This window comes from Maylandia zebra, linkage group LG14 (assembly GCF_041146795.1).
Source record: "Maylandia zebra isolate NMK-2024a linkage group LG14, Mzebra_GT3a, whole genome shotgun sequence".
In the NCBI taxonomy this organism is placed as follows: Eukaryota; Metazoa; Chordata; class Actinopteri; order Cichliformes; family Cichlidae; genus Maylandia; species Maylandia zebra.
The window spans coordinates 8,201,551-8,214,087 of NC_135180.1; the positions used below are offsets into that span (position 1 = coordinate 8,201,551).

Genomic DNA, 12,537 nt, shown 5'->3' on the forward strand with positions numbered 1-12,537 from the left:
GATTTCAGTTATGGTTATCATAGGTTTAGTTCTTTGGCTTTGTAATATGGCTTCCCTGTGTTCAATGTTGTGTCTACTGTGACCTCTATGTACCATGTTTCTGGTCCCTATAGTCTGTCTTCTCAGTTGCTGTTAAGTTTGCATGTTTAGAGTTCAGTCAGTGTGTTTCCTGTTTTACTTTGAAGGTCCATGTCTCATGTGAGTGTTTCTAGTTTTGCTTCCCTTGTCTCGTCCAGCCTGATTACTCCCAGCTGTGGTCTCCTTCTGTGTCTCATTCCCTCGTTATCCCTCTGTGTATTTAAGCCCTGTGTTTCTCTTTGTCAGTGTCGTAGTCTCCCCCATGCTGTGTGTGATTCTCCCCGTGTCTCCTGGTATACTTTATGATTAGCTTTCCCAGTTTAGTTTTGTATTACCTGTGTTCTATTTTTCCAGCAATTAAAGCTGTGCTTTTGAGTTCAAGTTCTGTCCCCGTGAGTTTGCGTTTGGGTCCTCTCCTGCCTACCACACAGCCGAAACATGACAGAAGACTACGACCATTACATGGACCCAGCAAACCGCTCTCAGCTGTATGAGCGCCAGGAGGCAGCCCTCGCCCAGCTGGAGGAGGAGCTCCGCTGGAAGCCGTGGCGCGCTCCGGATTTTGAGCACATATTCCACGGAACTCGGCTGGCTTTTGGAGGTCCCCGAAGTTGCCAAAAGCCTCCGCCTGTTGCCCCGCTTGCACTAAAGCTCCCTCTGAACAGAAGAAATCAAAGACAATAATCACTCGCCAAAGGCTGTAAATGCTTTTAAAGGAAAAACTGTGAGCAATGTCACCAGGTCTAAAACACTCAGTTCAGGTTCTGTCAGTTCAGGTTTTGTCAAGTCTGGTTCAGTCATCCCCAAGTCAGCTCACTCTAAGACCGTTAACCCAAGGACGTCAAAACCTCCTAAAACAAAGACTGAAGAACATGGTGGGGAAAAATGCTAAGTTCATTTTTGATAGGTCTGTTTTTGTCGACCCAGTACATATTAACCCTAAGCCTGCCAATTCTAAGACTGTTTTTTCTGAGCCCGCTCCTTTGCCAGCTCGTGTTCCTGCTCCCGGGGCAGCTCGGGCCCAGCGTACCCCTGCACCCGTACCAGTTCCTCGGGTGAGGGAGGCTGAGGTCCAGTTGGTCCCTGCTCTGGTTTCCAGGCTGGCTGAGGCTCTGTCAGTTTCTGCACCCGTACCAGCTCCTCGGGTGAGAAGGGCAGTTGCCCAGCCGTTGCCTGTCCCGGCTTCCAGGGTGAGGGGGGCTGTGAACCAGTCCACCTCTGCACCCATGCCGGTCCCCAGGGTGAGGGCAGCCAGGATACAGCTCGTCTCTGCACCCGTACCTACTCCTCGGGTGGGAGCGGCTAGTGTCCGTCAGGTGCCTGCACCCGTTCTTGTTTCTGCTGAAGACTCGGTCAACCCCGCCCAGCAGTCCTCCCTGTGTTCCAGAGGCTCAGGAGAGTACAGTCCACAACCATCACCACCATCACTACTGCATGCTTTTCAGTCTATAGCTCAGTCATTAGCTCTATTAGCAGCCCAGTCCATAGTTCATTTTCCTGTGTTTCCGTTAGCTCAGCCCTTAGCCCACTGTGAAGCTCAGCCAGCTCCCCAGTGTTTAGCTCAGTCATTTGTTCCATCACCCGCTCAGCCTTCTGTTCAGCCAGTAGTCTCTGCACCTACTGGTCCTGCCACTGCTTCAGCTGGAGGGCCCGAGGAGCCCCTCATGCCTCGTCAGCTGGACGGCCCGAGGAGCCCGTCCAGCCTCATGCCTCGTCAGCTGGAGGGCCCGAGGGGCCCGTCCAGCAACCTTCCTCGTCCGCTGGAGGGTCCGAGGTGCCCGTTCAGCCACCAGCTGCTCCACCAGCAGCCTCATCCACGCCAGCTGCGGCCTCCGTGTCTCCGCCCACGCAGTCGCCTGGTCCACTCCATCCGAGTCTTCATCCTCGTCTGGTCCGGCCTCGGCCTCTGCTTCTGCCACGCCTGGTCCGGCCTCGGCACCTCGGGATCGCCGGCCACTTTCCGGGCCACCAGCTGGACGTCACCGCCGTCGAGGTCGGCCCCCTGAACTGTTTCTACACCGTTGCCGTCCGCACGGTCGGCCCCTGAACTGTTTCCATGTCGCCGCCGTTGCCGTCCGCATGGACGGCCCCCGGAACTGTTTGACTATGAACTCCTGTGCCGTCAGCCTCCGGGCCGGCCCCCTGAGGAGTTGTGAACTGTTCCCTGTGCTCCTATGCTTTTGATGGACATTTTGTTTTTGTGGCCTTGTCTCCCTCATGCTGTGTGTGATTCTCCCCGTGTCTCCTGGTATACTTTATGATTAGCTTTCCCAGCTTAGTTTTGTATTACCTGTGTTCTATTTTTCCAGCAATTAAAGCTGTGCTTTTGAGTTCAAGTTCTGTCCCCGTGAGTTTGCGTTTGGGTCCTCTCCTGCCTGCCACACAGCCGAAACATGACAACATGTGGTGTGACAAATTATTTGGCATGCAATAATTATATAGCTCATGCAAAAAGTCTGGCCTTTATTTTCAGTGTGTGAAATTCTAGTATTTTATTAGTATGTTACTTTGGAATAATTAACAGGTGTTGCACGTTTACAGATTGTAGATGAAACTTGTCACCAAGCTAATAAACTGCGATGATTTTGTGCAGACCCATTAACACAGTGGACAATATTTGCATTTCCCTGCCATCACAAGTGAAAGGTGGTGTTCAGGCTGGACTCAAAGCCAAAAAAATCAAAATTTTCAGGAACAAGACAGGACAGACGAAACTGTTTACAAAGCGTATTATTACTATACAGAGCTATCAGAGGTCTGCTGAAATCTACATGACTGCACCATGTAGTTCCATTTCTTCAAAGGTGGCGATCAGGCCATGGTGTAGTTTATGATGTCGATTATAGGGCTATACAGTAGCTATCAGTGTTGTCTCATTACTCCAAAAAAGTAACGTATGACACATTACTTGATATAAAAAAAAAGTAATTTGTTACAGTAGTTGTTAAATTACCCCTTGTTAAATACTTTCTCATTAGTCTGTAAAATGACCTGAAATGCATCGTCTCATAATAACCAGTAAGGAATATATACCTCAATATAGTGTACTTTCAACACACCAACACATATACACATATATATATATATATATATATATATATATATATATATATATATATATATATATATATATATATATGGGGTCTATCACACCAGGCAAGACCCCAGGTGCAGGCTGTGTAAAGATGCCCCAGAGACAATCCAGCACATAACAGCAGGGTGCAAGATGCTAGCAGGCAAGGCATACATGGAACGCCATAACCAAGTGGCCGGCATAGTGTACAGGAACATCTGTGCCGAGTATAACCTGGAAGTCCCGAGGTCAAAATGGGAGATGCCCCCAAGGGTGGTGGAGAATGACCGAGCTAAGATCCTGTGGGACTTCCAGATACAGACGGACAAAATGGTGGTGGCTAACCAACCGGACATAGTGGTGGTAGACAAACAGAAGAAGACGGCTGTAGTGATCGATGTAGCGGTTCCGAATGACAGCAACATCAGGAAGAAGGAACACGAGAAGCTGGAGAAATACCAAGGGCTCAGAGAAGAGCTCGAGAGGATTTGGAGGGTGAAGGTAATGGTGGTCCCCGTGGTAATCGGAGCACTAGGTGCGGTGACTCCCAAGCTAGGCGAGTGGCTCCAGCAGATCCGCAGAGCGCAGTCCTGGGAACAGCTAAGATACTGCGTAGGACCCTCAAGCTCCCAGGCCTCTGGTAGAGGACCCGAGCTTGAAGGATAAATATATATATATATATATATATATATATATATATATATATATATATATATATATATGTATATGTATGCGTATATATATATATATATATGTATGCGTATATATCATAATGAAGCCACACATATGTATTGTTTTAGTGTTTACTGTGAAAACAAAGCCAACAACACAAGTTGTCTTAAGAGACTTAAAAGCAATATTGAAAGTGATTGAACAGGTAGAAACATGGGCTGACTGCTCATCACTGTTTTTGTTACCCGCTAAGGACAGCACTCAGCATGCCAACAAAAAGCTACCCAAGAACCCAGACTTATGCTAAAGCTGTTTGTGGAGATGCCTGCAAAGAGCTGAGGCTTTGTTGGCATTGTAACACAGTTGTTTCTGTCCTGGACAGAGTTTGCACTTCGCCATCAAGTTCTTGTCCTTTTGTGCAATAAAAAATAATAGTGCAGTAAAAGTCTCTGCTCCACCATTTTCCTTCTCCTGCACACAAATCATCTGACTGTAGTGTGCAGGAAAAAAAGCATATCTTTTTTTCTTTCAATCCACCTGGGGTGAGGATAACTGAAAAGCAAGTAATTAGTGTTACTGTACTAAATTAACCCTCCCATATTTAACCATATTTAATGGGATCTTATCAAAATACCATTAACCTGCTTGCTAATATTAGCATGTTAGCAAGCATGGAATGTAGTGCAATATCCCCCCTGGTGCAGCAATACAGCATGAATACTGTATTTACTGTTTCCCTAAATCAGTGTTGCAGCAGCAGAGTGGTAAAGGTTCACTCTGAAGTGTTTTGTGGCTTCAAAAACCTATAGTTTGTCATCTCTCTAGTTCCGCCTGCATTGCATTTCATTGTCTCAGTGGTAACAGAGGCGAAGCACCCCCACCAAGCAAGTCCCTTTCTTTAATGCAAGTTTAGTGATTACTTTACTTTTTTAAGCATCTACAGTACAAAGGAAGAGGTTGTTTTAAGCTTAGGAAAATGAATATCCCGTGTTTTTATGGGATTTTCGGTCTATTTAAAAATTACAACATCACTAGTTTTTTCCTTGCTTGTTTAGATTTTTCCTGCTACACTTTGCAGTGTGGTTATGTCCCCGACCCAGTCTCACCACTTACTCTCTCTCTCACAGGCAACCTCCACTTTTCTCCCACCATCTTCTCCTCTCCCTCAGGTACTCTTGAGTTCAAGAGCTCTCAAAGCCTTTTTCCTCAGCGGTCAATAGCTAAGCAAGACCCCTTGAAATGGAGAGAGCGTGCACAGGCTGCAGCCTCGCTCCTGTATCATTCACGGAGCAGTTTGGCCCACACCTCACTCAGTCAGCCTTTTTACTGCAGCACCTCAACAGTCAGGAACTCTCTGCTGGCAGTAGTAAAAATTGAAACAGTAATGTGCCTTTCATCTCTGTATTTTAGGCAAAAGAGTTTATGTACCGTCTCGGTGGCACTAATGCAGCAGCCGTATTTGAGTTGCCTGTCTAAAAAGTATATGACACAGTAAGTCCAGTGTTAAAGTGTATGCTCATGTAATATGTTGCATTCTAAGTATGAAGTTCTATTATTACATTCACAATTTAAAATTGAACAATTGTAATGGTAATAAGACAGAAGGTCAGTACACACAAAAACAGTGGAACCACATTTCACAATAGATTTTGTGGGCATTTTCGTATTTGAGTTTGTGGCTCATGATAACATTTAACTTTTGTTTAGAAAATAATGATTAATAGCTACCTATGTAGCAAAGTACAAGTAGCAACTCAGCAAAGTTAAGTAAATTTGCGGGGGTATGTGAACGTGTCCTTAGATTTGTGTGTGTGTGTTTGTCTATATAATGTTTGTGTGTGCACAGACTTCTGTGATCTGATTTGTGGAGAGTGATGGCTCTCTGAGCAAAGCTTGACTTTGTCCTTGGAAAGACTAAAGAGTACATTTTACCCCCAGGGAGAGATATCTGTCAGAGTATTAAGTTTTTCTACTAGAGCGTATGCAGGTATGTGTGTTCACTTCTCCCATGGCTCTATAGTGAGTACGGATGGATGGGATTTTCAGATCATGCGTGTTGTGGCGTTATGTGAGAAATGTGTTTTTACATCTTTTGTATATCAGATGAAGAGCCAAGGGAAGGCAACAAACTTTAAACTTGATTTGGAAGATCTTTTTGGACTTGTGGGAAATCAGTGAAATAGGTGAAGCAGAACATTGAGAGAAAATGGGCACACAAAAGTTTCAAGGAAAGTGTTTCAAAATAAAACTTACAGCGCACTGAATATGACCGGTAACAGCGTAGCTTCTTTGTGACAACTATTACAAAAACTCCCGAATGCGTTTAATATTCCACCCCAACTTCTACTCACCGTTACGATCGATGGCGAAGGGTGTGTTAGTAGTGGTGATCTGGTAGTTGCAGATCTGGCTGTATTGTGGGGAGCAGTCCTGATCAGTAGCCTCCACTTGCAGGATATTGTCATAAATCTTGCCCTCTGTCACTGCTGCTTGATACTGGGGCTCCCGAAACACTGGGGCAAACTCATTGACATCGTTGACCTGAATGTGCACCACTGCCCTGTAAACAGCAGGGGAGAACAGTAGATAATCATGTCAGTCGCTGTGAAGAAGTGAACACAAATGATTTTTCTAATTACAAGCCAGATTTTCAATAAACCAACGATGTAAAAGATCTGCAAACATTTAAACGCCTTAGTATAAAGGCAAAAGTGAAACTGAGAAATGATATTGTTTCCTTTGAAAAACACATACTAAATTAAACTGAGTTAATTAACCTCATTCCTTGTGGTTAATTATTATGTTGACTGGGTATAAAGAAAGCATCCTAGAAGTATTGGAAATTACTGTGCCGACTCAGGAACACTTCTGAAGTTCAGACACAGTGTACAAACTGGTTTGGTGCTGCATCTAAAAATGCAAGTTAAAACTGCAAAGCCAAACACAGAAATGCTGCCTTGTGAGGTTTTCTCTGGAGGCGATATTAAAACTAAAGAACATATCTAATTTAAACATCTGTCAGGGTAACAATAATACTGAAGGATATACAGTCAAGTGAAAATGAAAGTTTCCACTCCATGCAATCCTATGAAACACTAAGTACAGTACTCAGTAGCTTAAAACCCCTTTCAGGAGCAATAATGTGATGTATTTGTTGTTTGAATGAATTTATCAGTCTCTCACATTGCTGTGGATGAATTTTGGTCCGCTCTTGTTTACAAATTACTTTAGCTCATTGAGGGTTAGCACGCAGAGCTCTGCTAAGTTCCACAACAACATTGTAAGTAGGTTGAGATCTGGACTTACATTTGGCCATTGCAACCCCTTGGTTCTTTTCTTTTTTTTTTAAATGTTTTATTGGTTGTGTGCTTGGCCTCATTGTCCTGTTTCATCAAATTTCCCTCAAGCTTTAGCTGTCAGACCGATGGCCTGACATTTGACCCTAGAATACTTGGTACACAGAGAAATTCTTGACTAACTCCATGACTGTGAGGTGCCCAGGTGGTCTAGCAACAGAACAAACCAAATCATCACCCCTCCACCAACATGCATCACAGTGCTTCACAGTTGGTATGAGGTTTTTAAACTGTTATCTGTGTTTGCCGGATGTGGTGCTGTGCAGTTTGACTAAACAGCTCCACTTTGGTCTCCTCTGTCCAAAGAACATAATTCCAGAAGCCTTGTAGTTTGTTCCAATCTAACTTTCCCAACATAAGCCACGCTGCCATGTTGTTTTCAGAGAGAATTGGCTTTCTTCTTGTAACACTTCCAAACAAACTGTACTTGATCACTATTTTCAAATAGTCCTGCCATGAACATCAACGTTTAACATGCTAAATGTGTCTGACATGAAACTCAGACTCAAGAGGCTCTGGAGTTTTGTTCACTTGCTCTTAGGTCATGGTCTGTCCTTTGGGTGAATTTACCAGCATGTCCACTCCTTGAAACATTTTGGCATTGTGTTAATACACACCTGAATGCTGCTCCAGACCAGCAAACTGTCCAAACTCCTGCTTTTGTAGCAGTTCTTACAATTGCTGATAATCAGTTAATCAAGTGCATTTGATATACAGCAACTGGCTGTTTATTGTCCACATCCCTATGGAAGCAGTAGGGGTGTGCTTAGTTTTCCACAGGACTGCACAGGACTTGTTATTTCAACAAGATAACAGTTAATCACATTCTGCACGAATAAACATTCCTAGTGCTAAAATGGCCTCCAACAGTTCAGAGCTGTGACCCATTGAAAAAATGGCATATTTTCAAAATAACATTAGAACAAAGAAGTCTCAAATTGTTGTGCATCTAAACTTCGATATCAAGCAAGCATGGGAAAACATTTTTCTTTTAAAACTACAGCAGCTGCTTTCCTCAGTTCCCAAATGGTTACAGTGTTGAAAGTCGAGGTGATGCAATGCAGTGGTAAACATGCTCATTCTGAAACCTGAAACCATTCTTTAAAAATGTCTTTGGCATCCTTTATTTAAACAATACAGCAGTACAATATGCTGTACTTTCTAAATTTGTATTGAGTTATTCGGTTTATTTGTTTGCACATAACTGCATTCTTATTTTTATTTACTTTAAAGCATCCCCATTTTGGAAACAGGGCTGAAGGAGAAAGTAAATTAATTGTATATAAATATATCTACTCCACATCTTGTTTTCTTAGAACATGTGTCATGTTTGGTTAGGCTCAAGCTTTACCAAGCTTGATTTAAACTTATATGAACTGTACAGAATTAGTACAGTTAAAAACTTGCAGGACCCTTGAGGCCTGGAGTTGGACACCCCTGCCCATGATGCATCGTAGAGAAGGCAGGATATCTCATGCTCTTCATGACTCCCTCAACTATTAAAGATGAAGGAAAAAAATCACCATAGCACTCCTTTAAAGACATTTCAAAATAGTAGATAACAAGGAATCATCACCTGCACATTAATGAACTCAAATATTCACGTTCATGAAATATTAACCCAATCAAAACTCGTGCAGCCAATTTTTTTATAGCAACTTTCAGAATAACAACATTTAATTAAGGTTTGTTGTCTTTATTTTCAATGTGGCATTTTTATCCCCAAAAAGAAAATAAAAGGAAGCGTGAAAGAACACACAGTAAAAGAACTTTATGAATGGGGAGAGGCTGTGTGTATTTATTGTTTTCAGCCTCAGTCCACCCAAAAATGGGAAATGGCTTACAAGGCTAAATACGTCTTCCACAGCCATGCATAAAGGACTAATTACAGCTTCCTAGATAATTGCTAAATTTGGATAGTTCAGGGCAGAGTTCGCATCAGCAGGTGATGGATTAGCTCAGTAACCACTAGTCGCATTGTGCTTTGTGTAATACACAATGTAGTCTGACCTAAAGCACTGTTTTGATTGTGTTTTGGTGCCAAAATAAGATAAAGCGAACCCCCAGATCACTTCATCTGCCAGATTCTTGCTTGCTATGCAGAATCTCCATCAAGCGCATCAAACTGCACTAATTAATTATTCCATAAATGATTTATCAACAGTTATTCATGGATAGTCACACATCATGTAAACTCCTCACCATTCATCACCTCAAAATGTCTTCATCAATATTCTCCAGAAAAGCGACAGATTGCATGATCAGTCCTTCAGTTCATTGACTGACAGTTGATGATGGATGGCAATGTGCTACAATAATTTGCTTTTGGAATGGCTTCAGAACAGCAAAGCCCAAGTAATACTTTGCTTTAAGCCACAAAGGGGTGGAGATGTGGCTTATGGGACTCGAGCTGGGTATGTAATGACGGTGAAATTATCCTATTCAAAGAAGCAGTAGATATTTCTCCAACGGTGGTTGGTTGAAGACAGAGACTGGACAACAAAGACAAAGCCAGCGGGGAGGGAGAGCGCAGGCAGAGCGCAGGCAGAATTGATTTTTATACTGCCTTATCGCACCCTGTCACAAGTCCACAAACACAGGCTATGATTTGTTTTTGAGCTTCTATTCACATGCTTGAATTATTTGACAGAACACAGAAAGGCCTAAACAACTCATGAAGAAAAGCTATTAAAAAAGACGTGGCAAAAGGGCAGAGACAGTAACTACTGTTAAGTACATTTACTTAAGCAAGTTCGCTGAAGTACAAACTAATTTTGAGAATTTCTTTTTTTAAACTTTTAGTTTCTGCTCCAATCGTGTTTTGAGTAACTGGTGTCAATATGCATCTATTTACACTGTATTGTCTTCACTCACACATCCAAATGATTGAATTTAGAAGCTCCAATCAAAGGTTTATAAAATCAAGTATCTTTCCATGCTTCTACAAACATTTGTGAAAGAATGGAATTTAAAGAATGCCAAGAGGTCAACAACTTTCTACAAAGTCAGGCGCAACAAGCCTACATGTCGCCTGCAAATTAGCTCAAGAACACTGTGTAGAGAGCTTCATGGAATGAGCTTCTATTGCCAAGCCTTACATCACCAAGCACAATGCAAAGCGTTGGATTGACAGACATTTATGGGCACTTTTTTGTTTAATTCTTCATGAGATGTTTCAGTGGTCTCCTGGGAAACATAGCGTCCTGTCATTAATTTAAAATGTGATTTTGTCATGTGTCACTCACCTAAACAATGTTGTAGACCAAGCGGGATTAGCCCAGTGTTAATAGTGATGCTAACAGCAGTAGAAAAAGCACTGACAGATGATGGTGGCACCAGAATGTGCCGTAAATCCCTCTGCCAGCCTTGTTTTGTCATATTAATGACACTTGCTCATAAACACCCCCTCCCCTCACTGTGCCACTCTCCCCAGTGGTGAAAGAGGAAACATATGCTCTACTCCTTTGGGGTTTGTACAGAAAGACTCATCTGTGTGTGTATGTGTGTGTGTACATATGTGTGTGTGATTATGAATTCGTTCACACAAATGCATGATATATAACTAACTGCTATAACTGCAAAAATGTCTGGGTGCCTGTGTATCTCTGCTGATGCTTCACATCTGTCTCAAACAGACGCCTGGCTCTCTGGGGCAAGTCTTACTTGTGTGTGTCTCTATGCACGCGTGCGTGTATGTGTGTGTGTTGTCATAGTGCTGGAAGATTGCCAAGCTAAGCCCAAGGCTGCTATCCCTCCCTGTGACAGGCTCCAACTCATAAGGAGGGGTCCACAATGAGTCAGAGTGACACAGAAAGACAGTGGGGGGTTAAATGCCCCTATGGGTGAATGATCACACCACCTTTAAACAAAGAGGATTAAAAAAGTTGCACCATGGGGGATAGTTAGTTGAAAAGAAAAGTCACAGGTTAAACAAACTATATAATCCCACTGAGTGGGGAAACTACATTTGAGTTCCTCTTGTCACTGAGCATTTATAAGTGACAAGAGGAACTCAGAGGAACTCATTTATACACAGTGCCTGATCACACTGTTTGTAAAACATTTACACTGCTAGATGTGGCCGGCTATACAAGGACACACACACAGTAACAACTGTACTTGTAAATCCTATTACTCTAAAATGCATTTTGACATCCTTCAGTTTCCCTTAATGCTGACAAAGCACTAGTGCAATAATTTCACTTTCCCAGTTTGTCATTCCAACAGGTCATCTGACTGTTTAGATAACAAGTACAACAGAACAGAAAAGCACATGGAATCGCAACAGATGACCATCCCCCCCTGAGCCTGGTTCTGCTGGTGGTTTCTTCCTGTTAAAAGGGAGTTTTACCTTCCCACTATCGCCAAGTGCTTGACTGTTTGGGGTTTGTATTATTGTAGGGTCTTTACCTTACAATATAAAGGCTTTGAAGTGACTGTTGCTGTGATTTAGTACAATGTAGATAAAAATGAACTTAACCTAATGACGTTTTTGCAATTGGGAAAAAGTAAACAGTCTGGTTAACACATCTGACATGCATGTGAAAGGTCACTGGGTTGAGAATGGTAGGACACACAAAGAGAGCCTTAAAGGGGCAAAAGTTAGTGAACTTGTGCTGCTTCCAACACCAGACAAATGGGATGCTTGCATCAGGCATAAAAACTGTGCTAAATCAAATTAAGATCGACCTGCTTTTGCCACCCCTTAGTTAATAAGGGAGATCCCAGAAGTATATACAGTGATTAGCGTACTGTATATTTCATTGAAGTTGTGAATATGCCTTGAAGCCACTTTTAACTGCAATAGGTAGCTATCAGAGTTTTTTTCCAGTATCATGTCAACTAAATAACAGTCTCTTCCTAAACCTAACCAAGTATATTTTTGGTGCCTAAATAGGTTATGTAGTTTTGGTTTTATCTAAACTTAACAAGTGGATAAGAAATGGAAAAACATCTAAGCACTAAGTACTGCATGAAAATGATCTCATGACTGAGAAGCTTGGGCCTTAATCTCCATCAGCAAACAAAGATTGTTAGTAGGTTTGTAGGTGACACCTTGCCTTCATAGGAAATATTCAAGGCTCTGGTTGCATAGGTAAGCCTCTTGTATATTTTCAGCCCAGTCACTGTTTCCACTGCTTGCCTGTTTTCATTGCAAAGTTGAAAGTAGTTTAACTCAGTATACACCTATTTTGCTGTGCTAGTGGGTATTTTCTTCTTCTTTATTATAAAAATAAATAAATAATCTCTTCGCTTCTTATTTTGCTGTGGTTGGTGGATCAAGGCTAAGGGTAAACATGTCTGGTATCTGACAGAATGGCAGTATTTGACATCTAGGGATGAGAACTTGTTGAAAGA

At 42.5% G+C, this 12,537-nt stretch overlaps 1 protein-coding gene across 1 annotated transcript in view; it reads right to left on the reverse strand.

The window, feature by feature from the left end:
• LOC101468731 (calsyntenin-2) overlaps positions 1-12,537 on the reverse strand; it is a 328,728-nt gene that overhangs the window by 126,235 nt on the left and 189,956 nt on the right. The window contains exon 4 of the mRNA XM_004562808.6: positions 6,175-6,383. Within this exon, the coding sequence (XP_004562865.1) occupies positions 6,175-6,383 (209 nt within the window). The remainder of the gene's footprint in view (positions 1-6,174; positions 6,384-12,537) is intronic.